This window comes from Ornithorhynchus anatinus, chromosome 10, assembly GCF_004115215.2.
Source record: "Ornithorhynchus anatinus isolate Pmale09 chromosome 10, mOrnAna1.pri.v4, whole genome shotgun sequence".
NCBI lineage: Eukaryota > Metazoa > Chordata > Mammalia > Monotremata > Ornithorhynchidae > Ornithorhynchus > Ornithorhynchus anatinus.
Genome location: NC_041737.1, coordinates 54,362,555 through 54,388,591, shown reverse-complemented (window position 1 = coordinate 54,388,591; position 26,037 = coordinate 54,362,555). Strand labels below are relative to the sequence as shown.

Below are 26,037 nucleotides of genomic sequence, written 5' to 3'. Positions count from 1 at the left end.
ACAAACACCCTCAGACATGCTCCCGGACACATACCCCCACCCTCTCTGTCTGGGAGAACCAGGCCGAGCAGGTGGGTGGGGGGAAGGGGCGTATTTTCCATTGCGGTTCCAAGCCCGCTTGGTCCGCAGCCTGATTTCTCTGGCCTCCTGCCTCGTCCTCCTGCCCAAATGCCACCCGCCCCCGCTCGGATTCAGGGAGGGGGGCAGGAGGGGCGGAACCGGGTGGGGAGGGAAGGGGTCTCGGGCACAGGTCCGGCCGCCACAGAGCGCACGCGGCTTGGGGAGGGAAGAGGAACGGCAGAGACGTTTATTCGCCGGGCAAAAGGGGTTCCAGGCGGGGGAACGGGCGGAGCGGTCACCTGGGTGGTGGGCGTGGAGCACGGCGGAGGTCAAAGCGCTCCCGGGGGACCGGAGGAGGAAGCGAGTCCGGCCCTTCCCGTTTTAAAACCACGAAAGGGGGCTAAAAGGGGGGAGTCAGATCCCGGCGGGGGGCCGGGGGCTCCGCGGGCGCCTAGAGGGCCAAGGTGTCTTTGATGAGGCGGCGCACGGTGGTGGTGACGGAGGTGCCCAGCGCGTCGGTGATCTGGTAGGAGAGCTTGTACAGGTAGGGCTGCACGTCTCGCAGGCCCGTGTCGAACACGTTGTCCACCTCCGACTGGGTGGGCATCTTGGGCAGGTAGTCGTGGCGGCTCATCACCTCCACCACGTTGACGATCTTCTCGCAGAGCTTCTCGCCCACCTTCTGGCGGCAGATCTGCCGCTCCTGCTCCGTGGCCAGGCTGACCACGTGCACCTTGACCGTCCACATCTCCCACGGGATGCACTCGTCCGAGAAGGGCCAGCGCGACTTCTTCTTCTGGTAGAACTCCAGGGAGACCTGCCCCATCCCGTCGCCGCCCGAGCTCCGCAGGGCGTCCTGGGTGCCGCCCGGGGGAGGGGAGGGGGACACCGGTCACAAACCGGGCACCTCGGCGCCGGGCCCGCGCCCGCCCGGTCCCCCCCCCCGGCCCGGGGCCTACGGCTTCCTCCCATCTTCCCCGAACACCGCCCTCGACCCTTCCCCGGTGGGCACCCGGCGCCCCGTACCCCCCCGCCAGCCGCCCTCACCCCTCCGTTACCCTCACGTGCCAGTCCACTGTACGTTCAATCGCGTCCTTCGTCCATATTTTGGGGGTCTCGCCTCCCCATTACAGCGTAACTTCTTTGTGGCCGGGGAGCGTGTCATTTCCCTGATTTGCAGTGCCCGACCACTTCAGTGCCGGGCGTCTTACCCCGTGGGTGCCCAATAAGCAGTATTATTATTTCCACCACCGCTATTTATTTATTTCTATAAATGTCTGTCTAGACTGTAAGCTCGTGTGCAGGGAATGGGTCTGTTTATCATTATTATTATATTTGGTAGTATTATGGTATGGTAACAGATAGCGGTATTTGTTAAGGGCTTGCTATGTGCCAAGCACTGTTCTAGGCGCTGGGGTAGATACAAGGTAAGCAGGTTGTCCCTCGTGGGGCTCACAGTCTTCATCCCCGTTTTACAGGTGACATGACTGAGGCACAGAGAAGTTAAGCGGCTTGCCCAAGGTCACACAGCGGGCGAGTGGCGGCGGCGGGATTAGAATCCGTGTCCACTGACTCGCAGCCTGTGCTCTTTCAACTAAGCCACGCTCCTTCTCTCCCGTTCTACTGTACTCCACCAAGTGCTCAGTATACTCAGTCGTATTTATTGAGCGCTTACTGTGTGCAGAGCACTGTACTAAGCGCTTGGAATGCACAAGTGCTGGGCAGACAGTAAAACGCTCAATAAATATGACCGAATGAGTGAAATGAATGAAGACTACCATCCCCACTGCTATTACTAGTAGTGTTTAGTGCAGTGCCTGGCATTCAGGGGAAGCAGCGTGGCTTAGTGGAAAAGAGCCTGGGCTTCGGAGTCAGAGGTCATGAGTTCGACTCCCGGCTCTGCCACTTGTCAGCTGTGTGACTGTGGGCAAGTCACTTCACTTCTCTGTGCCTCAGTTCCCTCATTGTAAAATGGGGATTAACTGTGAGCCTCACGTGGGACTACCTGATTACCCTGTATCTCCCCCGGCGCTTAGAACAGTGCTCGGCACATAGTAAGCGCTTAACAAATACCAACATTATTATTATTCAGGAAGCGCTTAACGAACACCATTAATTATTATTATTACTACTATCACCACCCTCCGGCAACCCAGACTCAGGGAAGAGGGGGAGGCGGGTCAGCGGGACAGACCGAGGGTGGGCCGGGAACCAAAGATGGCCGGGGGAGGTGGTCGCAGACCCGGCGGGTGGGCTGGAGGGGCGACCTTGGGCAAGCCCCTTACCTTCTCTGGGCCTCGGTTAATTCATCTGTAAAATGGGGACTCCCCCCGCCCTCCCTCCTATTTAGACCGTGTGCCCCGGCTGCGTCGGGGCCTGGGTCTGACCTGATGATCCTGAGGCCACCCCAGCCCTTAGCTCAGTGCTTGGCACGCCAAAAACGCTTAATACCTCCCCCCGCTTTTTGTCATTATAAGAACGATGGCGTTCGTTACGCGCTTGCTACATGCCGAGCGCTGTTCTAAGCGCTGGGGGGGGGGGATGCAAGGTAATCAGGTTGTCTCACGTGGGGCTACAGGGTCTTCATCCCCATTTTACAGACGAGGTCACTGAGGCACAGGGAAGTGAGGTGACTTGCCCAACGTCACACAGCTGACAAGGGGCGAGGCCGGGATTAGAACCCATGACCTCTGGCTCCTAAGCCGGGGCTCTTTCCACTGAGCCCCGCTGCTTCTGCTGCGTTGTTCAGAGGTGGCTAATGCCCTGGGGTGGGGAGAAGAGCAAGGGCGGGGGGAGGTGACGGGAAAAAAGCCAAAGTGACGGGGGGAGGGTGTGAGACGAGAACGTTCAAAAACCTTCCCCAGTACTGGGGACCCGTCCCCTTTTACACCCCCACAACACTCATGTTTATATCTATAATTTCTTATAGATATTTTTCGTGTTTATATCTATATAGAGAAGCAGCGTGGCTCAGTGGAAAGAGCCCGGGCTTGGGAGTCAGAGGTCATGGGTTCGAATTCTGGCTCTGCCACTTGTCAGCTGTGGGACTGTGGGCAAGTCACTTCACTTCTCGGTGCCTCAGTGATCTCATCTGTAAAATGGGGATCAACTGTGAGCCTCACGTGGGACCACCTGATGACCCTGTATCTCTCCCAGCGCTTAGAACGGTGTCTGCACATAGTAAGCGCTTAACAAATACCAACGTTATTATTATTATTAATTTTATGTATTTATACTGATGCCTGTTTAACTTGTATTGATGTCTGCCTCCCCTGCACTACACTGTGAGCTCGTTACGGGCAGGGATCGTCTCTCTTTATTGCTGTATTTTTCTTTCTAAGAGCTTAGTCCAGTGCTCTGCACATAGTAAGCGCTCAATAAATACGACTGAATGAATGACTGAGAAGAGCTGAAGCTCGGGGGGGGGGAGCTAAGGGGCGGGGGGATTCCGGGAAGGGACGGAGGAGGGGACAGGTTGATCCGGATTGCCCCGAGGCTGGGGGCCTTGAGGCATCCTCTCCATCCAGGAAGCCTTCCCGGATTGACCCCACCCGGGCCCCGGGTCCGGCTAATCGCTTCGGTCGCCCCTCTGGCCCTCACGTCATTGTCTGAGTTGTTACGACAAGAATAACGATAACTGCGGTAGTCTTTCAGCGCTCACTACGTGTCTAGCACGGTATGGTGTGGGCAGGGAATGTGTCCGTGTACTGTACTCTCCCAAGGGCTTGGTACAGTGCTTTGCACACAGTAAGCGCTCGATCGATACAAGCGAATGAAGGAATGAATTACGCCCGGGGAAGGACACGAGATCGTCAGTCCGGGCACCGTCCCCGAACCCCACGGGGCTCGCGGTCTAAGTAGGAGGGTGAACGGGGATTGAATCCCCATTTTACGGAGGAGGAAAGTGAGGCCCAGGGCAGGTAAGCGACTTGCCCAAGGCCACACAGCAGGCACGTCCCGGAGCCGCGATTAGGACGACGGGACGCCCGGGGCACGTTCTCAACCGGGCTCCCCCTCCGGCCACTCGCCCTTCTGCGGGCGCGGGCGGGCCCGGGGCTGGGTGGGCCCTGCCTCCTGTCAATCCCCCGCTCCCCCGGGGTGGGCTTCCGCCCCCGCCGCCCCTCTGTCCGTCCCATGCTGCCCCCGGCCACCCGGCCACCCACACCTCGCCTACTTTTCCTCTGCCTCGATCCATCCCGCTCCCCGTCCCTTGGCCTAAAACTCCCTCTCTTCCTCCCCAAACCCCATCCTTCCGGGCACCTCCCGGGCCGCCCTCCCGGCCGCCGCCCCCGCCGCCCTCCGGGCCTCGGGTCACCTTGAACTCGCCCACGACCTTGCGCAGGGCCCGGTCGAGCTCGTCGGAGGAGACGCGCACGTAGGCGAAGTCGATGAAGTCGCAGTCGACGTCCTGGGTGCCCACGGTGCTGATGGAGTAGGTGCCCTCCTTCTTGTAGTGGAACTTTCCGGTGGTGCGGTGCAGGAGGACGGTGTGCAGCACGGCCAGCAGGGCCTCCTCCACCTGCCGCCCTTCCACCGACACCTCCAGCACCTCTGCCCGGCAGTTCATCCTCCGCCCGGCCCGGAGTCCCGCCCTGGAACAGCGGCCCCGGGGACGGTCGTCACCACCGGAGGGTGGGCGGGCGGGCGGACTCCCCGGGGGGGCGGGGGACGGGCTCACCCAGAGGGCGGGCTCCCCGGGGGCAGGAGTGGGTCATCGGCGGAGGGTGGGCTCCCCGGGGGCAGAGGATGGGCACCACCGGGAGGGTGGGGTCCCCGGGGGCAGGGGCCGGTCTCCTCCGCAGGGGCGGGGGACGGGCGCTACCAGAAGGTGGGGTCCCCGGGGGCAGGGGATCGGCACCCAATTTCCGGAGCACCATCCCTCGTGCCCAGCCCTGGACCGCACACTCCAAAGACGCTCGGCCTAGGCCGCCACCCAGCCCCGCTCTCTAACCTGCATCCCACCGGCTGCATTTGGTCTTTTAATGGTATTTGCCGAGTGCTTTCTAGGGGCCAGACGCTGTTCTAACCAGGGGGGTAGATACAAGCTTATCAAGTTGGGCACAGTCCCTGTCCCCCACGGAGCTCGCGGTCTTAATCTCCATCTTTCAGATGAGTTAACTGAGGGCCAGAGAAGCGAAGCGACTCGCCCGAGGCCACGCAGCAGACAAGTGGCGGAGCGGAATCAGAACCCATGACCTTCGGACTCCCAGGTTCTGTCCACGGGGCCAGGCTGCTAGGTCTCTCCTGGGCATACAGGGAGATGTGGGGCAGGCAGATGGGGCAGGGAAGCGGTGGGGCCTAGTGGTAAGAGCACAGGCCTGGGAGTCAGGGGACCTGGGTCCTAATCCCAGCTCCGCCACTTGTCTGCTGTGTGACCCTGGGCAAGTCACTTCACTGGGTCGGCGGTCAAGGGACACGTCTCCTAACTCTGCTAGACTGTGCCGACCCATGCCCTCAGTAGAGTGCTCTGCACACAGTAAGCGCTCGATAAATACAACCGATTGATGACCTCATCGGCAAAGTGGGGAATCAACACCTGTTCTCCCGACCACTCAGACCGTGAGTCCCACGTGGGGCTGATTTTTCTTGTATCTGCTTGGCACGCGGTAAGCGCTGAACAAATACAACGCATTAGTATTGTGACCTTGGGCCAGTCAGTTCACTTCTCTGGGCCTCCGTCTGGAAAATGGGGATCGAGACTGTGAGTCCCACCCGATTTGCTTGTATCCACCCCAGCGCTCAGCCCAGTGCCTGGAACACAGTACGCGCTTAACCAATCCGACGATTATCATTATAAAAGTTATTACCGTCGCTGGGGGTTCCCGGCTGCCGTGCCGTCAGGGGGTACGTGATCTTTTCTCTTCCCTGGTCCTTGCTCCCTTCCCGTCCCTCCTTCCCAACCCACGCCAGCCCTGCCGAAGGGGGAAAAATGGGGGGCAGGAGGACCCCCACCCCTTCCCCACCTGCCCACGGGAGGGTGCCCGCTGCCGAGAGGTGTACCTTTAGGAGAGGAAGGTCCCGGCGAGGGCGACGGTGAAGTCCTGCACACAGAGCGGAGCACGGGGAGATCAGGCGGGTCACGGATCCGAGAGCGAGGCCTCAGCGTCGGTGTCGGCCCCCGGGGGCGGCCTCGGCTGGGTCCGAGGGCCAGCCGGGGGGGCGGGACGATGGAGAGAGCCAAACGCGCAGCGGCTTCTGGCCGCCGCGAGGCCCCACGGCGGCAGGCCCGGTCCCGCAGGCGGATCCGGAGAAGGACGGCTAAAAGGAGCAGGAGGCCCGAGGGCCGGGAATCCTCCCCCTGGAAAGGGGTGCTCATTTTGCTCCTCCATCCCAACCTTCTCACCGAGCCTCCGTCTCATCTATCTCACCTCCGACCCCTCGCCCACGTCCCGCCTCTGGCCTGGAACGCCCTCCCTCCTTATATCTGACCGACAATGACCCTCCCCGCCTTCAAAGTCTTTTTGAAGGCACATCTCCTCCAGGAGGCCTTCCCCGAATAAACCCTCCTCTCCTCTTCCCTGACTTGCTCCCCTTATAATAATAATGTTGATATTTGTTAAGTGCTTACTACGGGCAGAGCACTGTTCTAAGCGCTGGGGGAGATCCAGGGTCATCGCGTTGTCCCACGTGAGGCTTACAGTCTTCATCCCCATTTTACAGACGAGGGAACTGAGGCACAGAAAAGTGAAGTGACTTGCCCACAGTCACACAACTGACAAGTGGCAGATCTGGATTCGAACCCATGACCTCTGACTCCCAAGCCCGCGCTCTTTCCACTGAGCCACGCTGCTTCCCATTTATCCCCCACTCCCAGCCCCCCAGCACTCATGAACATATCCGTAATCTTATTTCTATTAACGTCTGTCTCCCCCTCTAGACTGTAAGCTCATCGTGGACCGAGAATGTGTCTGTAATATTATGTCGCCCTCTCCCAAACGCTCATCACAGCGCTCTGCACACAGAAAGTGCTCCATCGATACGACTGACTGAGGGGCGGGGGAAGGCCCGCATATTCCCGCGGGGAGGGAGGCTTGGGATTGCGGCTCTCCCGACCTGACAGAGAGACAAACCTGCTCCCTTCATTCATCCCCACGGCACTTATGAATTTTATTTATTTAATTATCTGTACTACCGTCCGTCTTCCCCTCATGAGCTCACTGGGGACGGGGAGTGGGTCCGTTCATTTTTGTAGTGTCCTCTCCCAAGGGCTTAGTACAGTGCTTCGCACCCAGCACGTGCTTAATACACACGAACGGATGAATAAGCCGAGAGGCGCCTTTCACTCAGCGAGGAAGAAACAGGTGGAAGGTGAGAGGCTGAAAATACCGGCGGGTTCGGGAGGGATTTGCGGAGGGCAGCTGCCGGGCTGGGCCGCTCTGAGGCTGATTGTAGGGGAAGGGGACAGGGGAATGAGGGTTCAATTCCAACCAGGAGGGTGGGTGGGGGTCCGGGCTGGTGATCTCGGTTCCCTGGTGACCCGCAGTTGGGCGTTCACAGGTGTGACCCCGGCCGACTCCTTCGGGTCATTTTTATTATTATTATTATTATTATGGTACCTATTAAGCCCTTACTAGGTGCCAGGTACCCCGGCCGGCTCCTTCGGGTTTTTTTTTATTATTATTATTATTATTATGGGACCTATTAAGCCCTTATTATGTCCCAGGTACTGGACTGAGCCCTGGGGTAGATACCAGCTAATCAGGTTGGACACAGTCCCTGTCCCACTCCCCTTTTTACACGCGAGGGAACTGAGGCACAGACAAATGGAGTGACTTGCCCACGGTGACACGGCAAATGAGTGACGGAGCAGGAATCGGAACCCGGATCCTCCGCCTCCCTGACCTGGGCTCTAGCCACTAGGCCACGCTGCTCTTGCTTAGTCATTTGCTTATTAAAACAGGGAGAGGCAGATTTTGTTTCTCACTGAAGACACACAACGCCTGTTGCCTACCTGGGAAGCAAATTATTATTATTATTATGGTCCTTGTTAAGCACTTACTATGTGCCAAAAACTCTTCTAAGCACTGGGGTAGATACAAGTTCATGAAGTTATAATTCTATTTATATATCCATAATTCTATTTCTCTATTTTGATGCTGTTGATGCCTGTCTCCCCCCTCTAGACTGTGAGCCCGTTGTTGGGTAGGGATTGTCTCTATCTGTTGCTGAATTGTACTTTCCAAGCGCTTAGTGCACTGTACACAGTAAGCGCTCAATAAATACGACGGAATGAATGAAAGTTGGACCCAGTCCCTGTCCCGCAAGAGGCTCCATGATGTCATGGCTACAGCCCGGGCCTGGGAGTCAGAAGGTGATTGGCTCTAATCCCGGCTCCGCCACTTTTCTGCCGTGTGACCTTGGGCAAATGACGTAACTTTCCTGTGCCTCAGTGACCTCATCTGTAAAATGGGGAGCGAGTCTGTGAACCCCCCATGGGACAGAGATGGCATCCAACCCCATTTGCTTGTATGCACCCCAGTGCTTTAGTACAGTGCCCAGCATATAGTAAGCGCTTAACAAATGCCCTCATTATTATTATTACCTCATCTGTAAAATGGGGATTGAGACTGTGAGCCCCACATGGGCCAGGGACTGTGTCCAACCCAATTACCTCTATCTACCCCAGCGCTTACTACAGTGCCTGGCCCTTGGTAAGCGTCTCAAAAATACCATCATTACTAATTCAAGGGGCTCACCCCCCCACACACCCCTACGGTAATCCGGCTCAACCTGCCCCGGCCTCACGACTCCCCCGACCCCCGGAGGAAACTGAGTCCCCGCAGCAAGAGGGATCCAGGAAGAGGAGAGCGGCTTAGTAGCAAGAGCCGGGCTTGGGAGTCGGAGGCTGTGAGTTCTAATCCCGGCGCCGCCACTTGTCAGCTGTGTGACTTTGGTCGAGTCACTTCACTTCTATGGGCCTCGGTTACCTCATCTGTACAAGGGGGATGAAGCCTGTGAGCCCCACGTGGGACAACTTGATGATCTTGTGTCTCCCCCAGCGATCAGAACAGTGCCAGGCACATAGCAAGCGCTTAACAAACACCATTATTATTATAGAGAAGCAGCGTGGCTTGGTGGAAAGAGCACGGGCTTGGGAGTCAGAGGACGTGGGTTCTAATTCCACCTCTGCCACTTGTCTGCTGTGGGGACCTTGGGCAAATCACTTCACTTCTCTATGCCTCAGTTACCTCATCTGTAAAATGGGGATGGAGACTGTGAGCCCCACGTGGGCCAACTGGCTTACCTTGCATCTACCCCAGCGCTTAGAACAGTAATTGGCACATAGAAAGGGCTTAACAAATCCCAACATTATCAGTATTATCCAGGCGGGATGAGCACAGTGTTCAGCGCTTCAAACAGTCCTCGCTCCATAGTAAGGGCTTAACAAATGTCAACATTATTATTATTAAGCAGGTGGGAGGAACACAGTGCTCAGCGCTTAGAACGGTGCTCTTGGTACATAGTAAGGGCTTAACAAATGCCACCATTATTATTATTAAACAGGCGGGAGGAACACAGTGCTCAGCGCTTAGAACGGTGCTCTTGGCACATAGTAAGGGCTTAACAGATACCAACATTATTATTACCCAAGCAGGATGAGCACAGTGCTCTGCGCTTAGAACAGTCCTTGGTACACAGTAAGGGCTTAACAAATGTCAACATTATTATTATTATGCAGGCGGGATGAACACAGTGCTCAGCGCTTAGAACGGTGGTTTTGGCACATAGTAAGGGCTTAACAAATGCCAACATTATTATTATCCAAGCAGGATGAGCACAGTGCTCAGCGCTTAGCATATAGTAAGAGCTTACCAAATCCCAACATTATTATTATTATTATTAAGCAGGCGGGATGAGCACAGTGCTCAGCGCTTAGGACAGTGCTCTTGGCACATAGTAAGGGCTTAGCAAATGCCAACATTATTATTATTATTAAGCAGGCGGGATGAGCACAGTGCTCAGCGCTTAGGACAGTGCTCTTGGCACATAGTAAGGGCTTAGCAAATGCCAACATTATTATTACTATGCAGGCGGGATGAGCACAGTGCTCAGCGCTTAGCATATAGTAAGAGCTTACCAAATCCCAACATTATTATTATTATTATTATTAAGCAAGCGGGATGAGCACAGTGCTCAGCGCTTAGGACAGTGGTCTTGGCACACAGTAAGGGCTTAACAAATGCCAACATTATTATTGTAAGGGGAGGGCCTGGTCTGGGGGGGGGGGGGTTGGGTTTGCGGCTGCGCAGACCGGCCCAAGGTGGGGGGAGGGGTGTCCAAAGGCGGTTGTGGCCGGGGACCTACTCACCGCCTCCCCGCGGGGTCCGGGAAACCAAACCTTCCAAACCTCCACCGCTCCGCTCCGGCGACCCCGACTGCCTACGAGGACGGGACTCCGTGTGTCTCTGTGCGTGTCTGTTTACAAGGACCGAACGGAGCAGGCCAGTCGGGAGGAACCATCCGGCCAGGGGGGGAAACACCCTCACACCCCCCCTCCGCGCTGACCCTCCCACACCCCCCCGCCCTCTCTTCTTCCCCTCGTGTTTCTCCCTTTAAATACATCCCCTCTTCCCTTTTTTCGGGTCTCTTTTGAGGTTACCGACCGCCACCGACAGGGAGACTGAGTAGGTGCACCCCTCCAGGTGGCTTTTGGACTCATCCGAACCACCGAGATTGCCGCGGCGCTTTGGAACGAGGAGCCCGCTTCCGGGAGATAGAGATGAGGGAGGAGAGAGGGGGCGCTCTCTGCCGCCCCCTAGGTTGGAGGACTCGCCGGAGGCAGGACTGCCGCTGTGGCATAAAATAATAATGTTGGTATTTGTTAAGCGCTTACTCTGTGCAGAGCACTGTTCTAAGCGCTGGGGGAGATCCAGGGTCATCAGGTTGTCCCACTTGAGGCTCACAGTTAATCCCCATTTTACAGATGAGGGAACTGAGGCCCAGAGAAGTGAAGTGACTTGCCCACGGTCACACAGCTGACAAGTGGCAGAGCCGGGAGTCGAACTCATGATCTCTGACTCTGAAGCCCAGGCTCTTGCCACTGAGCCACGCTGCTTCCCAAAAGAGAACGGAGGCCAGAGAGCAGGATAATCATGATAATGATGATGGCATTTGTTAAGCGCTTACTATGGGCAAAGCACTGTTCTAAGCGCTGGGGGGATACAAGATGATCAGATTGTCCCACGTGGGGCTCACAGCCTTCATCCCCATTTTACAGATGAGGTTACTGAGGCCCAGAGAATAATAATAATAATGATAATGATGATGTTGGTGTTTGTTAAGTGCTTACTGTGTGCAGAGCACTGTTCTAAGCACTGGGGTAGATCCAGGCTCATCAGGTTGTCCCACGTGAGGCTCACAGTCTTCATCCCCATTTTCCAGATGAGGGAACAGGCACAGAGAAGTGAAGTGATTTGCCCACTTCGGTGCCTCAGTTACCTCATCTGTAAAATGGGGATGAAGACTGTGAGTTCCACATGGGACAACCTGATCAACTTGTACCCCCACAGCGCTTAGAACAGTGCTTTGCACATAGTAAGCCCTTAACAAGTACTACCTTATTATTATTATTCATTCAGTGGTGTTCATTGAGCGCTTAGTGTGTGCAGAGCACTATTCTAAGCACTTGGAAAGTACAATTTCTGCAGCGTAGGCCGAGCCGGCAGCCCCATGCCACTTCTAACACCACCACTTAGAACAGTGCTTGGCACAGAGTAAGCGCTTAACAAATGCCATCATCATCTTCATCATTATTACTATTATCTGCTGCAGAAGGAGACTGGGGGGCTTGTGCAAGACACTGAAAAAAAGGCTGATGATTTCTTAATTATTTAATCAATAATTCGTTGACTTGATGATTATTTTCCTCGCAGAATCATCCAGGCTTCCCAATCACCCTCCTCTCTCCCTGCCTCCCTCTCTCCGCTCCCTGAAACCAGACAGAAAGGCTTGCAACCCCAGCCCCTCTGGCTCCCCAAAAAGTAGCGGGGGGAGGGGGAGGAGAGCCGCTTCTCCCCCTGCTCCCTACAAGCCACCGGAGACGGAAAAGGGGAAGGGCGAGAGCCCCCGGAGAAAAGAGGGGAGGCGAACCAGGAATTGGGGGTGAGGAGGAGGGCCTGGAGCCCAAGGGAAGGGAGCCAGAACCAAAGCACTGAAAACCAGTTTAACCAGCACGGTCTGGCCCCAGGGACGGCTGGGGCTGGGCAGCCGGCACTGGAGAGCCTCAGGCAGAACTCCCCCTTGCCCCTCCAATTTAAACCCTTCCCTCGTACCTTAGGGACCTTCAAAAGCCTGCTGCCTCCAGGGAGCCCTTCCTGGATTTGGTTCTGCCTCTTGTCTGCTGCGTGACCTTAGGCAAGTCACTTCCCTTCTCTGTGCCTCACTTCCCTCCTCTGTCACATGGGGATCAAGACCGGGAGTCCCAGGTGGGACACGGGCTGTGTCCAACTTGATTGTTTTGCGTCTACCCCTGCGATTAGTCTGGAGGCAGCACGGTCTAATGGATCGAGCACGGGCCTGGGAGTCAGGTCGTGGGTTCCAATCCCAGCTCCGCCACTTGTCTGCTGCGTGACCTTGGAGAAGTCACTCCACTTCTCCGTGCCTCAGTGACTCTCCTGCCATAATTATGATGCAAATGATGCCTGGCACACAGTAATGGCTTAACAAATAGCGTAAAAAAGTAAAAATCAGGGGAGACGAGGAAGACCCGCCCCCTGCCCACCAACCCCACTCAAGAAATTGGAGGCTGAGGTCATTCCTTTCATGCCCCTGCTTCCTTAGAGGATGTGGTTTTTTGCCCCCTGTGCTGCCTGTCCCCAGGCCTGGTGGGAATGGGAGGAGGAGGAGAAGGATGGGAGAAAAAGGGGGAAAAGGAAGAGGAGGAAGATGAGGAGAAGGATGGGGACGAGGGGGAGAGGGAGGAGGAGGAAGAGGAGAAGAGAAGCAGCATGGCCTAGTGGCAAGAGCAGGGGAGTCAGAGGGGATGGATTCTAATCCTGACCCCGCACTTATCATCTGTGTGACTTTGGGCGAGTCATTTCACTTCTCTGGGCCTCAGCTACCTCATCTGCAAAATGGGGATTAAGTCTGTGAGCCCCCCAAGTGGGACAACCTGATTACTTTGTCTCTACCCCAACGTTTAGAACAGTGCTTGGCTTAAAGCGCTTACTGTGTGCTGAGCACTGTTCTAAGGGCTGGGGTAGGTACAGGGTAATCAGATTGTCCCACGTGGGGCTCACCTTTTTTAAACCCCATTTTTCCAGAGGAGGTAACTGAGGCCCGGAGAAGCGAAGTGACTTGCCCAAGGTCGTACAGCAGACTAGCGGCGGAGCCGGGATTCAAACCCATGACTTTGACTCCCAAGCCCGGGCTCTTGCCACTAAGCCACGCTCCTTCTCTACCATCCTTCTTAGGATTTCTAAACTATGAGCCTGTTGTGGGCAGGGATGGTCTCTCTTTGGTGCTGAACTGTACTTCCTAAGCGCTTAGTCCAGTGCTCTGCACACAGTAAGCGCTCAGTAAATCCGGTTGAATGAATGGAGAGGAGGAGAGGGAGGAGGAGGAAGAGGAGGACCCCCACCCGCCTCAACGATGAGCCAGAGGCTGCTGCGTCCCGGCGCTCTTTACTCCCCGGGAGCGACCCCGGGCCCCGTGACGTCATGGAGCACTGGGCCGTGACATCACAGGACCGTGACGTCACGGGTCCGGAGCCACCCGGGGGAAGAGGGGAGCCTGAGGACCGGCATTCATTCGTTCAATTCATTCAATCGTACTTACGGAGCACTTACTATGTGCAGAGCACTGGACTAAGTGCTTGGAATGGACAATTGGGCAACAGAGACCATCCCTGCCCCACAACGGGCTCACGGTCTAAAAACGGGGAGACAAAGCAGAGCCAAACAGAACAAAACAAAAACAAGACATCATCGTCAAGATGAAATAGAATCAAGGAGATATACACCTCATTAACAAAATAAATAGGATAATAAATAATACATACGGCAGCCGGGGGATGGGCCCGACACACACTCACACTCTCCTCTCCAGGACCGCCCACTAATTATTATTATTATTATTATTATTCCATTTATTAAGCACTTACCATGTGCCAGGCACTGGACTAAAGGCTGGGCCGGGTACCGGCGAATCAGGTCCCTGTCCCACCTGGGGCTCACAGTCTCATTCCTCGTTTTACAGAGGATGATAATAGTTGTGGCATCTGTTAAGTGCTTCTAGGGAAGCAGCGTGACTTAGTGGGGAAAGCCCTGGCCTGGGAGTCGGAGGTCTTGGGTTCTAATCCTGCCTCCGCCACTTGGCTGGGTGGCTTTGGGCCAGTCACTCCACTTCTCTGGACCTCAGTTCCCTCATTTGGAAAATGGGGATGAAGACTGTGAGCCCCACGTGGGACGACCTAATTGCCTTGTATCTCCCCCAGCGCTTAGAACAGGTCTTGGCACATAGTAAGCGCTTAACGGATACCAGCATTATTATTATTATGTGCCAGGCCTGGACTAAGCGCTGTGGTGGATAAAAGCAAATCAGGTGGGACACGATCCCTGTCCCACACGGGGCTCACAGTCACATTTTACAGACGAGGGGCGCCCAGACAGTGCTCTGCACAGAGTGAGCCACGGAGAAGCAGCGTGGCTCAGTGGAAAGAGCACGGGCTTTGGAGTCAGGGCTCATGAGTTCGAATCCCAGCTCTGCCACTTGTCAGCTGTGTGACCGTGGGCAAGTCACTTCACTTCTCTGTGCCTCAGTTCCCTCATCTGTAAAATGGGGATCAAGACTGTGAGCCCCACGTGGGACAACCTGATTCCCCTGTGTCTACCCCAGCGCTTAGAACAGTGCTCGGCACATAGTAAGCGCTTAACAAATACCAACATTATTAATAAACACGATTGAATAAATGAATGAGAAGTGAAGTGACTTACTCAAGCCCACACGGCAGACAAGTGGCGGAGGCGGGATTAGAACCCACAACCTTCTGACTCCCAGGCCTGTGCTCTAATCCACTATGCCGTGCTATCAATCGATCGTATTTATTGAGCCCTTACTGTGTGCAGAGCACTGTCCTAAGCACTTGGGAGAGTACAATTCAACGATAGAATGGACACAACCCCTGCCCACCCATGCCCAGGATGCCGGGGGCGGGAGTTTCACAGAACCTATGTACCCCATGGCATTTAGGAAGATATCTGTAATCTATTTTTATTTCTATTAATATCTGCCTCCCTCCAGACTGTGAGCCCGATCTAAGCAGGGAATGTGCCTAGCAACTCTGTTGCATTTTTATAGTGTCCTCTCCTAAGCGTCTAGTACAGCGCCGTGCGCCCGGTAGTAAATACCTTCGATGGATTGATCGGGATGCCCCGACCGGAGCACGTCTCCTCGCCCGTCCAGCTCTGTGTCCCGTGGGGCATGGCTGGGCGTGGTGTGCTGCCAACCTAGCCCGTGTCCCTGGGGGAGCCTGTCTGCCCTCCCCCCGGCCGGCCGGCCACCGGGCTCTCTGCCCTGGGGTGGGCCCAGCTGCTCTCCGCTCAGCCCCCGCGGCTCGCGGCTGGCAGACGGCACCCGCCTGGGCAGTGCCAGGGTGACCTTGTGCAGCCTGGCTGTGCCCCCGTCTGTCTCCCCGACGTCCTGGTGGGTGGGGGAGGTGGGAGGTGGGTATCCAGACGCGGGGCACGGTCAGACCCCCTCTTCTGGGTCCCCCTGGGGCCTGGGGGGCCCGGGGAGGGGAGCTGGGCCTCTGGACGGGGTCCAGGATGCCTACGTGCCACCGAATGGCAACCGTGGGCCCGCGGGTCAGAGCCCGGAACAGCCGGCCCCGGGGCCTGCTGCTTGTTCCCCCGTTGCCTGGAGATCGGGGACCCTGGGGTCACGTCCCACCAGAAACTCCCGCCCACCCGGCTGGACCCTGGAAGCCCCCCGCCCGGATTCATGCATTCAGTCATATTTGCCGGTATCCACCCCGGCGCTCAGTCCAGTGCCTGGCACAAAGTAAGCGCTTAACTAATACCGTCATCATTATTATTATTATCGTGCAGAGCACTGTACTAAGACAAGCAGCGAGGCTTAACGGCAAGAGCCCGAGCTTGGGAGTCGGAGGACGTGGATTCTAATCCCAGCTCCGCCCCTTGTCTGCTGGGTGACCTTGGGCAAGCCGCTTAACTTCTCTGCGCCTCAGTTGCTTCATTTATAAATTAGGGATTGATAATAATGGTGATGGTATTTGTTCAGCGCTTACTAGGTGCCAAGCACTGTTCTGAGCGCTGGGGGAGATACAAGGTTACCGGGTTGTCCCAGGTGGGGCTCACAGCCTCAATCCCCATTTTCCAGAGGAGGTAACTGAGACCTAGAGAAGTGAAGCAACTTGCTCAAAATCCCACAGCTGACAAGTGGCGGATCCGAGATTAGAACCCACGACCTCTAACTCCCAAGCCCGGGCCCTTTCCACTGAGTCACGCTGATTGAGACTGTGAGCCCTACACGGGACAACCTGATGACCTTGTATCTACCCCAGTGCTTAGAACAGTGCTTGGCACACAGTAAGCGCTTAACAAATACCACTATCGTTATTATTTTTACGCGCTTGGGAGAGGACAATACTAAACAGACTTATGCCCTGTCCACAAGGCGCTGACAGTCTAGAGAGGGGAGATGCTGCTCTTTCTGGGGGAGAGGGGTTGGGAAAGGGGGTGTCTGGCCACGAGGGGTTCCCCCCCAGATCCCCGGGGGAGGCCGGGGCGGGAATCCGGCCCCGTCCCCCTTAGGCGCCCCCCTGCCCGACCTCATTCTCCAGGCCGCCCGGCCTGTGGGTGCTCGGGCACGAAACAAGCGGAGCCAGAGGCCTCGGAGAGGGTGCCCTCCGGGGGCGGGGGGCCGGGGACCCCGAGGGGAGCGGGGACGGGACATTCAGGGTGGAAAAAATCTGCTCGGGACTCCGATCTGGACGCACGTCAGGGCCCTTTGACTATTGTGCCGCTTCGGAAACTCCAGATCGATGGGAGACAGACGGGCTTTGTCCCGCCGGGCCGGCCCCCTCCCCGCCGGGCTCAATGGTCCCTTGTTCCTCCCACCCCCCACCCCCAACCCCCGGGGGGCAGGGGGCGGCGTAGGGACACGGTGGATGGGCCCCCCCACCCCAACCTCAGGCGCTCCAGTCCTCCTCTGGAAAAAGGAGCCAAGGCCCCCGGATTGGGGTGGGGTTAGATGGGGTGGGGACGACTCCAGGGAGTCTTGGGATCCCCCGGCCTGAAAAATGATAATAATAATTGTGGTATTTGTGAAGCGCTTATCATCTTCCAAGAACTGTACTAAGCGCCGGGGTGGAGACGAGCAAATCCAGTTGGACACGGTCCCTGTCCCGCGTAGGGCTCACAGTCTTCGTCCCCATTTTGTAGCTGAGGAGACTGAGGCTCGGAGAAGTGAAGTGACTTGTTGGGGGTCGCACAGCAGGCATGCGGAGGGGCTGGGATTAGAACCCCTGACCTCATCTTGTCCGGCCTCCAGGTGGGGTGGGGCCTCCCCTGCCGCTGTGGAGACTCCCCGATGTCTATGGTGTCCCTGAAAGCGGGGGGAGGGGAGGAGTGACTTCCTTAAATCTAGCCTCAATCCCTCCCACTGCTGTCCAGAGTCCATTTCCTCTCGCTCCGTGGGAACAGAGAATAGGGAGCCCCTGTTCCCTACTGAGGAGGCAGATGTGACAACCACGGCGGTCGGGGGGTGGGGCGGGGGGGGGGGGTCCCAAAGACAGGAGAGAAGCTGGCCAAAGTGACTTTTTTATGGTATTTGTTAAGCTCTTACCGTGGGTCTAACGCTGTCCTAAGAGCTGAGGTGACCTTCGCAGCTTGGGGGAAGAGGATGGTGGGGGAGGAGGTATGGCACAGTGAAGAGAGCCCGGGCCTGGGAGTCAGAGAACCTGGGTTCTAATCCCTGCTCTGCCATGTGTCTGCTGTGTGACCTCTGGCAAATCACTTCACTTCTCTGGGCCTCAGTCTCGTCCTCTGCAAAATGGGGATTTGATGCCTAATAATAGTTGAGGTATTTGTTAAGCGCTTACCAAGTGCCAGGTACTGGACTAAGCGCCGGGATGGAGTCAAGCACAGCAGATCGGACACAGTCCCCGTCCCACGTGGGGCTCACGGTCTCGATCCCCATTCTACAGATGTAGTCACCGAGGCAGAGAGAAGCGAAGCGACTTGCCCGAGGTCACGGCAGACCGGTGGCGGAGCCGGGATGAGAATCTATGACCTTCTGACTGCTCTCCCTTCTATTTAGACCGAGAGTCCCCTATTGATGATCTTGTAACTACTTCTGCGCTCTCTGGCCCTCAGTTACCTCATCTGTAAAATGGGGATTAAGAGGGTGAGCCCCATGTGGGGCAGGGACTGTGTCCAACCTGATTAGCTTGTATCTGACCCTGTGCTTGACACACAGTAAGCACTTAAATACCATCATTATGATCATTTATTAGCGTGAAACCACCCCAGCACTTAGTACAGTGCCTGGCACGTAGTAAGTTCTGAAATACCATATCAACAACAACAACAACAACAACAACCACCAAAAACGGCAGGGGAGTAGGCCTCTCTAGGCACGGACAGATCAAACCTTTCGGACCCCGACCTCTGACCGAAGCCGCCCAGCTGGCCACGGTCTCCCCCCGGGGGAGATCAGCAGGGTCACCCCCGTCGCCGGGCAGAAGCGGGCCACCGGGCTCGTAGCGGTGAAATGGAGGAAGCCCAGGGAGACCGGACCAGTGGAATGACAGACATAAGCACGTGACGGCGAGCGGCAGAGCGCACCCGGAGTTCGTTTCTGGGGTTTTCAGGCGGGAGGGTCGGAAGAGAGATCTGCCCAGACTTCAAACTCTCCCCTCCACTCGTATACCCCGCGGGAGATCTCCAAGCACCTTCAACCAAGCCCCCGGCCCTCGTTCTCCGAGCTGCACCAAGCCCCGGCGGACAGCCCCCCACAGGCCAGGAAAGCGGTCACACTCTGGCTCCAGGGAGATTTTTTATTCAATATATTAAATATATTAATCAGAAAAGTCACATCTGTAAATTCAGAAAAATACACAAATAGAAATGTCAATTTCTCACCCTCCCTCCCCGCTTCTTCCTTGGGTTAGGCAGCTTATATACATCGGGGGTGGGGGTCCCCCAGGGTACTTGGGCCCCCATTTATCTGCTCCCCCCGTTCCCCCCCCCCTCCATTTATTTACAGCAGCTTTGGCTATTTACAACTGGCAGGTTCAAGAGGGGTTTGGTTTTTTGGGGGTGGGGTTTTTTGTTGGGTTTTTTTTTTTTTTTTTTACAAAAAGAAAAAAAAAAAAGGAGGAAAGGCTACGACCGTCCCGGGGCCGCCAGGGAATTAGGGGAGGGGGACGGAAGGGAGAGAGGGAGCGGGACCGTGAGCCTGAAGGCACGTGGTGGCGGTGGTGACGACGGATGCGGGGCGGGAGGGGGGTCAGAAGGGCAGCGTGTCCATGAAGATCTTGTCCACGATGGGCGGGGGCGGCACGAGGTCCTCCAGCTTGAGGTAGAAGATGCGCTGCAGGCCCTGGGTGCAGAGGGTCCGCAGCTCGGGCAGCTTCCCGAGCAGGCGCGACAGGCAGCCCGGCCGCTGGGCCTCGCCCGTCGTGGCCGCCACGTGCTCCTTCAGGCAGCCGGCGATGCGGCCCTGCAGCTCCTCCACCCGCCGCGGCTCCCGCAGCCCGTGCCGATCTGCTGGACCGGAGCGCGGGGGGGGGGGGGGCGGGTCAGACCTCCCGGCCCGGCCCCAGCCCGGCCCCCACCCCCACCCCCCCGGCCCACCCCCCCCCTCACCGGTGATGATGACCAGGGCGGAGAGGCAGGCGAAGGCCGGCACGTCCACGCCCAGGCGGTGCAGCCCGGCCGAGAAGGCCAGGATGGCGTCGATCCAGTCCCCGAAGCCGCGGACGCACTGCAGTCGGTGTAGGACCAGCCCCGTGCAGAAAATCAGCTTCCCCTCGCCCGGCTTGGACCTGGGTGGGGGGAGAAGGGAGCCGTGGGTCAACAGGATTGACTGAGCCCCGTGCGTGCTAAGCGCTTGGGAGAGGACAATATAACAATGAACGGACACATTCACTACCCTCGAGGAGTTTACAGTCTAGAAGGATGGGGAAAATAACCCCAAGCCCACCCACCGTCCCCCCGGTGTCTCTCTCTCTTTTCATACGCACACACACACACACACACACAGAGTCAGTCGTATTTATTGAGTGCTCACTGTGTACAGAGCACTGTAAGCGTTTGGGAGAGGACGATATAACGATGGATACATTCTCTGCCCGCAACAAGCTTACGGTCTAGACGGATGGGGTAAAGAAGCCCGCGCGCCCCTGCCCCCCTCCCCCCCCCATACACAGTGTCAATCCTATTTATTGAACGCTTACTGTGTGCAGAGCACCGTACTAAGCGCTTGGGAGAGTACAACAATAAACACATTCCCTGGTTCCCCCCCGCGACCCGCTGAGCCCTCCATCTGGGAGTGACCCAGAACCACGTATACACACGGAGGGTCTGGGACATCCCCGGCCCGTCTTCCCTGAAGGGGCTTCCCAGGTCAGGGAGCAGGCCGCCGGGCCGGGACTCTCCCTCCCCGGACTCCGGGGTCCCCAGCCCGGGGCCCGCCGGGCAAAGGGTGGCGGAGCTGGGGGCGGCACCTGTAGGCCAGACGCAGGATGAAGAGCTCCAGGAAGGCAGACTCGAGCAGCAGGTCCTGGTCGGGCACGGGCAGGTCGGCGAAGCCCTGGATGCGCTGGGCCCAGGAGCGGATGACGTCCAGCGAGCCGCTCAGCAGGTCGTAGAAGAGCCGCACGTCGCCCGGGTCCTCCTTCCCCAGCTGCCCCGGCCCGGACGCCTGGAACTGCGCGGAGCGGGGGGTGGGGATCCCGGTCAGGCCCCACCCCCGACCCGGGCCGCGTCGCCGGTAGCCGGCCCGGGCGTCCGCCCCCACGGCTGCTCTGGGGGGCCCGCGGGGCCCGGGACCACCCACCTTGGAGTAGTCCAGCCTGGTGGCGCTGGGCACGGAGTCGACGTGGGCGCGGACCAGGGCCGTGATGAGGCTGACGGGGGCGTCGGGCGTCGCCTTGGGCTTGGAGGGGAGCCGGCCCCGGCGGCCCTTCAGGCTGTCCGTGCGGACCACTGCGGGAGGGGGACGGAGAGGGACAGGGTCGGCGGGGGCCGAGGGACCGCCCTCTCCCCGCCCGGCCGGCCCCGTCTGGGCTCCGTACCCTCCTTGACCATGCCCACGGCCAGGCACTTCTGGAAGCGGCAGAACTGGCAGCGGTTGCGCCGGCGTTTGTCCACGGGGCAGTCCTTGTTGGCCAGGCAGATGTACTTGGCGTTTTTCTGCACCGTGCGCTGGGTCGGGGGGCAAGGAGGGGAGGGGGGTGGTCAGAGCCCAGAGGTGGGGGCCGGGGGCGGGGTGGGGGCGCCGACCAAAGCCCCGTCTCGCCTGATACTTTCAACGGCTCGGGGCGAGGGGGAATCGCGGGTGGAGGGGAGACGCTGGTCTCCGATTTCATCGGGTGGCTCGGGCCCAAGGACGCGGGTGGCGGGAGGGCTCCCCGGGCGGCACCTGCGCCGTTCAATCTTCCCCTCCGCCCGGCCGCCCCCTGCCCCCCGGGGGGAGGACGCGAGGGTCCGGTCACCGCGCGGACCCGGCCCGCCGGGGGACAGGCTGTGCGCGTCTCCCCGAGGCGCCCCTCCCGCCACGATCCCGGCTCCTCCGCTTCGCTTCTCTGGGCCTCGGTTCCCTCGTCTGTAAAGCGGGGACGGAGACGGTGAGCCCCGCGGGGGACGGGGACCGTGTGCGACCCCATTCGCTTGGCTCCACCCCAGCGCTTAGTCCAGTGCCCGGCACATTGGAAGCGCTTAACAACTGCCATAATTATGATTCTTCCTCTTCTCCGGCTCCCCAGCCCCGGGGGCCACCCCGGGTACCTTGAAGAAGCCCTTGCAGCCCTCGCAGGTGCGGACGCCGTAGTGCTGGCAGGAGGCGTTGTCTCCGCACACGGCGCATCGCCCCTCCGCTCCGCCGCCGCCGCCGCAGCCTCCTCCTCCTCCTCGTCCCTTGGCCGGGACCAGCGCCCCATCCAGCAGCGGGGCCGGCGGCGGGGAGCCGGGCCCCAGGGGCAGCGCGGGGAAGCCGGCCGGGGGCGGTCCGTACCCCTCGCCCTCCACGCGCCGCAGGCCGCCCGCCGCCAGCTTCAGGGGGCCGGGACTCGGGGGGCCGCCGAAGGCGAAGAAGGTGGGCGGGGGCGGCGGGCCCCCGGCCTTGGGCAGGGGCTCGGTCCAGGCTCTCGGCCCGTCGAAAGTCTGGCCGGAGGGGTAAGGCCCCAGGGCGCTGTCCCAGGCCGAGAGCTGGGGGCCGGGGAAGACCGGGGTGGAGGGCGACGGGGCCGAGCAGGGGCTGCCGTAGTAGTCGGAGCCGCTCGACGACAGGGCCTCGTCCGAGGGGGCCCCGAACGGGCCGGGGTAGCACCCGAACACCTGGAAGTCCTCAAACTTGAAAGAGGTGGCGGCCGGGGAGGAGGACGAAGACGAGGACGAGGAGGACGAGGAGGACGAGGAGGGCTGAGGCGGGGCCGGCAGCTGGTAGAGGAAGGTGTCGAACTCGCCGCTGTAGCTCTCCATGAAGGTGCTGAAGCTGGGCAGGACGGTGGGGGCGCCGGGGGTGTCGGGCCCGGCCAGCTCCATGATCTTGCTCAGCTCGGGGCTCAGAGGCTCGGCGGGGAAGCACTCGCAGGGGCCGGGGCTGGGGGCTGCCGTGCCATGCTGCGTCTGGATACAGGGCATCTCTGGGTGGGCGACGGGGTGAGAGGGAGGGCGGGTCAGCGGGCGGGGCCGGGGGCCCCGGGACCAGTCAGGCGTCCCCTCTCCCCGCGCCGACCCCCCGCCGCCCCCGGCCCGGTCCCCCGGCCCCCGGCCCCATCCCTCCCCCCACCCGGCGCTCACCCTGGAGCCCTCCCCCACCGGGGCGGCTTCCTCCCGGCCCACGGGGGAGCGGGAGGGGGGCCCTCCCGGCCTCGGGACCGGACCCAGGCGTCCCGGCTCCCGGCTCCAGAGGCCCATGGAGACTCTGCGGGGCGAGAGAGAGAAAGAGAGAGGCTCCGAGCACCGGACAGGCCTGGCGGCTCATTCGGGGCCGGCGGGTCTCTGCCGGTCGCCTCTCCCCTCCTCCCCGAGGAAGAACCCCCTCCCCTCGGGACCGGAGCCCCTTCCACCCACCCCGAACCACCGCGGCCCTCCCATCACCCTCTTGGGGGGCAGCGAGGGTGGACTGAGCCCCCCCACCTGCACCTGCTTGGGTGGGCCGGGGATCTGCTCTACTGTCCTCTCCCAAGCGGTGGGGACGAGCGCCCTGCACGCACGCAGTCGGCGCTCGATAACTACCATCGATCGATCGATCGATCGGGCTCGTGGGAGCGGGGGGAAGGGAGGGGGACCGCCGGAAGCCCCTCGGCCAGACCCCCCCTCCCTCGGCCCGCTCCTCGGCAGGCGGCTGGGCGAGCCGACCCGGTCATGGGACTCGGATACCTTTAAAGGTCGCGTGCTGGGGGGCGGGGGGGGTGGCGGGCTGCCCCGTGGGGGAGAAGAGCAAGGAGCTGGAGGCAGCAGAGTCCCGGGAGGAATCTCTGAGCCTCCCCGGGAGGACCGGCCCCCGACGTTATTTATAAATGATCTTTCGGAGCTCAGCCCGGGCCTTGGGGCGAGGGCTGGGGGCGAGGCCTGGGCGCTGGCCAGCTTGGGGTGGGGGTGGGGGGGGGGGGCGGACAGAGAGGAGAAGGGGAGGGGGCCACCCCCAACCCCCCAGCCCGAACTCCGGGGGTGGGGGCGTCGGACACGAAAGGCCCAGAGGGTCACTCGAGGAGGGGCGGCTCCCCGGAGAGTGGGCAGCCCCAAGGGTGAGTGGAAAGTTGGAGACACACCCTTCCGCCCGGGCGACCCTCCCACTCTCTCTCAAAGAGGGGCTGGGGGCATCAGTGGGCAAAGGGGTCGGGGTTCAGGACAGCTGAGGGGGTGAAGTCTAGGGAGCCGGCCGGCCGGCTGCAGGGGACATTAACCGTGGGCAGCAGGACCCTCCTGGCTCTCCCCACGCCCACCTCCCCCGGCCCCTCATCTCTGCCCAAAGCGGCACGGCAACTGGAGACGGTGCTCGGGAGGGGCGGAGAGCGCTCCCCGTGCCCCCCGTGCCCCCGGGGGAGCCGCCGCCCCGGCCGCCCCCAGCGACCGGCACCGGGTGCCCCCTTCCCTGCCCTCCCCTCCCCGCCGCTCCGTCGGTCGGATCTACTTAGCGCTTACTGTGAGCAGATCACTGTGCTAAGCGCTGGGGCCAGGTCAGTACAATTCAAAAAAAAACCGATAAAGCCGACGCAGGCCGGGCTCCGGATCTCCAACCGGCGGGTCCTGGGCGCCCCGCCTCGCACCCAGTGCCTGGCCCGAAGCGAGCGCTTAACAACTCCGACGGCTATCGGTGATCGATACCCGAGATCCGCTGCCTTTGCCGGCCGGGGCCCGATGCCAGCCACGCCTGGCAGACTCCCTCCTTGGGCATAAACCCCTTCGGCCAGCAGTCCGGGCCGGTCCCGACGGGAGGGAGGGAGGGAGGGAGGGGTCTGCACCTGCTATGGCCAGCCCGGAGCTGACCCCCTCCCCACCCACCCGCGGGGGTCCAGCGCCCACGGGCTCCCCGGGCCGGACGGGCAGGCAGGAAAACCGAGAGACCCTACACGCCCACCTCCCTCCGGCCCTCTGCTCCGTCCGACCATTCACTCATTCAATAGTATTTACTGAGCGCTTGCTATGTGCAGAGCACTGGACTAAGCGCTTGGACCGTCCAGTTCGGCGACAGATGGAGACCCTCCCTGCCCGATGTCCGGCTCCCAGACTAATCATTCATTCATACAATAGTATTTCTCGAGCGCTTACTATGTGCAGAGCACTGTCCTAAGCGCTTGGAACATCCAATTCGGCGACAGATCGAGCCCCTCCCTGCCCGATGCCCGGCTCCCGATCTGATCACTCAGGCCAGAGTATTTACTGAGCGCTTACTACGTGCAGAGCACTGGACTAAGCGCTTGGACTGTCCAATTCGGCGACAGATCGAGACCCTCCCTCCCCGATGCCCGGCTCCCGCTCTGATCACTCAGGCCCGAGTATTTATTGAGCGCTGGCTATGTGCAGAGCACTGGACTAAGCGCTTGGACTGTCCAATTCTGCAACAGATCGAGCCCCTCCCTGCCCGATGCCCGGCTCCCGCTCTGATCACTCAGGCCCGACTATTTACTGAGCGCTTACTACGTGCAGAGCACTGGACTAAGCGCTTGGACTGTCCAATTCGGCGACAGATGGAGCCCCTCCCTGCCCGATGCCCGGCTCCCGCTCTGATCACTCAGGCCCGAGTATTTATTGCGCGCTGACTCCGTGCAGAGCACCGTCCTAAGCGCCGGGCCCGTCCGACTCGGCGACAGACGGAGACCGTCCCCGCCCGAGGGGGGGGTCCCGCTCTCACCGTCCCTCCGTCCGTCATCCCGGGGATCCCCGAGGGTCCAAACGGAGGCGAGGAGCGGTCCGGGGTGGGGGGTGGTGGGGGGCACCTCCGGGGGCGATGGCGCCCCCTCCCTCCCTCCCTCCGCTGCAGGACACCTACCCGGCGGGGCGCCCCTCGGGTCGCTGCGGGGCCGGCGGCGTCGGCGGGTGGGACGGGGCGGCCGCGCCGGGAGCGGCTTTTCTAGGCGCCGTGACGTCACGGGGGGGCGGGGCCCGCGCTGACGCACGAGGCCCGGGCGGGGGGGGGGGAGGGGCGGGGCCGCTCCGGCCCATAGAAGGAGCGCGGGGGGGCGGGGCGGTTCCGGCGCGCGGGAGGGAGGGGGGCGGGGCCGGGGCAGCCCGAGGGGGGGGGGGGGGGCGGGGCGCGCGCGCGGGCGCGCGGGGCCCGGAATGTCTG

At 60.0% G+C, this 26,037-nt stretch overlaps 2 protein-coding genes across 6 annotated transcripts; both read right to left on the bottom strand.

The window, feature by feature from the left end:
- Nucleotides 1-277: 277 nt before the first annotated feature.
- On the bottom strand, nucleotides 278-10,509 carry ATG101 (autophagy related 101). 2 transcript variants are annotated; one of them, XM_039913307.1, is made up of 4 exons: nucleotides 10,370-10,509; nucleotides 6,061-6,358; nucleotides 4,376-4,652; nucleotides 278-916 (listed from the first exon to the last, which is right to left on the bottom strand). In XM_039913307.1, the coding sequence occupies exons 3-4, from the start codon at nucleotides 4,625-4,627 to the stop codon at nucleotides 512-514; spliced, it is 657 nt and encodes a 218-aa protein (XP_039769241.1). In that variant the 5' UTR covers nucleotides 4,628-4,652; nucleotides 6,061-6,358; nucleotides 10,370-10,509; the 3' UTR covers nucleotides 278-511. The 2 variants fall into 2 exon arrangements, with proteins under 2 accessions (XP_039769241.1, XP_028929952.1); XM_029074119.2 differs by having other exon boundaries at nucleotides 6,061-6,101; nucleotides 10,370-10,508.
- An 8,555-nt stretch (nucleotides 10,510-19,064) lies between these two features.
- Nucleotides 19,065-25,788, bottom strand: NR4A1 (nuclear receptor subfamily 4 group A member 1). 4 transcript variants are annotated; one of them, XM_029074167.2, is made up of 8 exons: nucleotides 25,741-25,777; nucleotides 23,046-23,169; nucleotides 22,032-22,888; nucleotides 21,320-21,449; nucleotides 21,082-21,230; nucleotides 20,750-20,952; nucleotides 19,890-20,068; nucleotides 19,065-19,790 (listed from the first exon to the last, which is right to left on the bottom strand). In XM_029074167.2, the coding sequence occupies exons 3-8, from the start codon at nucleotides 22,884-22,886 to the stop codon at nucleotides 19,531-19,533; spliced, it is 1,776 nt and encodes a 591-aa protein (XP_028930000.1). In that variant the 5' UTR covers nucleotides 22,887-22,888; nucleotides 23,046-23,169; nucleotides 25,741-25,777; the 3' UTR covers nucleotides 19,065-19,530. The 4 variants fall into 4 exon arrangements, with proteins under 4 accessions (XP_028930000.1, XP_028929999.1, XP_028929997.1 ...); XM_029074166.1 differs by lacking the exon at nucleotides 23,046-23,169 and having other exon boundaries at nucleotides 25,741-25,788; XM_029074164.2 differs by lacking the exon at nucleotides 25,741-25,777 and having other exon boundaries at nucleotides 23,046-23,274.
- Nucleotides 25,789-26,037: the final 249 nt, after the last annotated feature.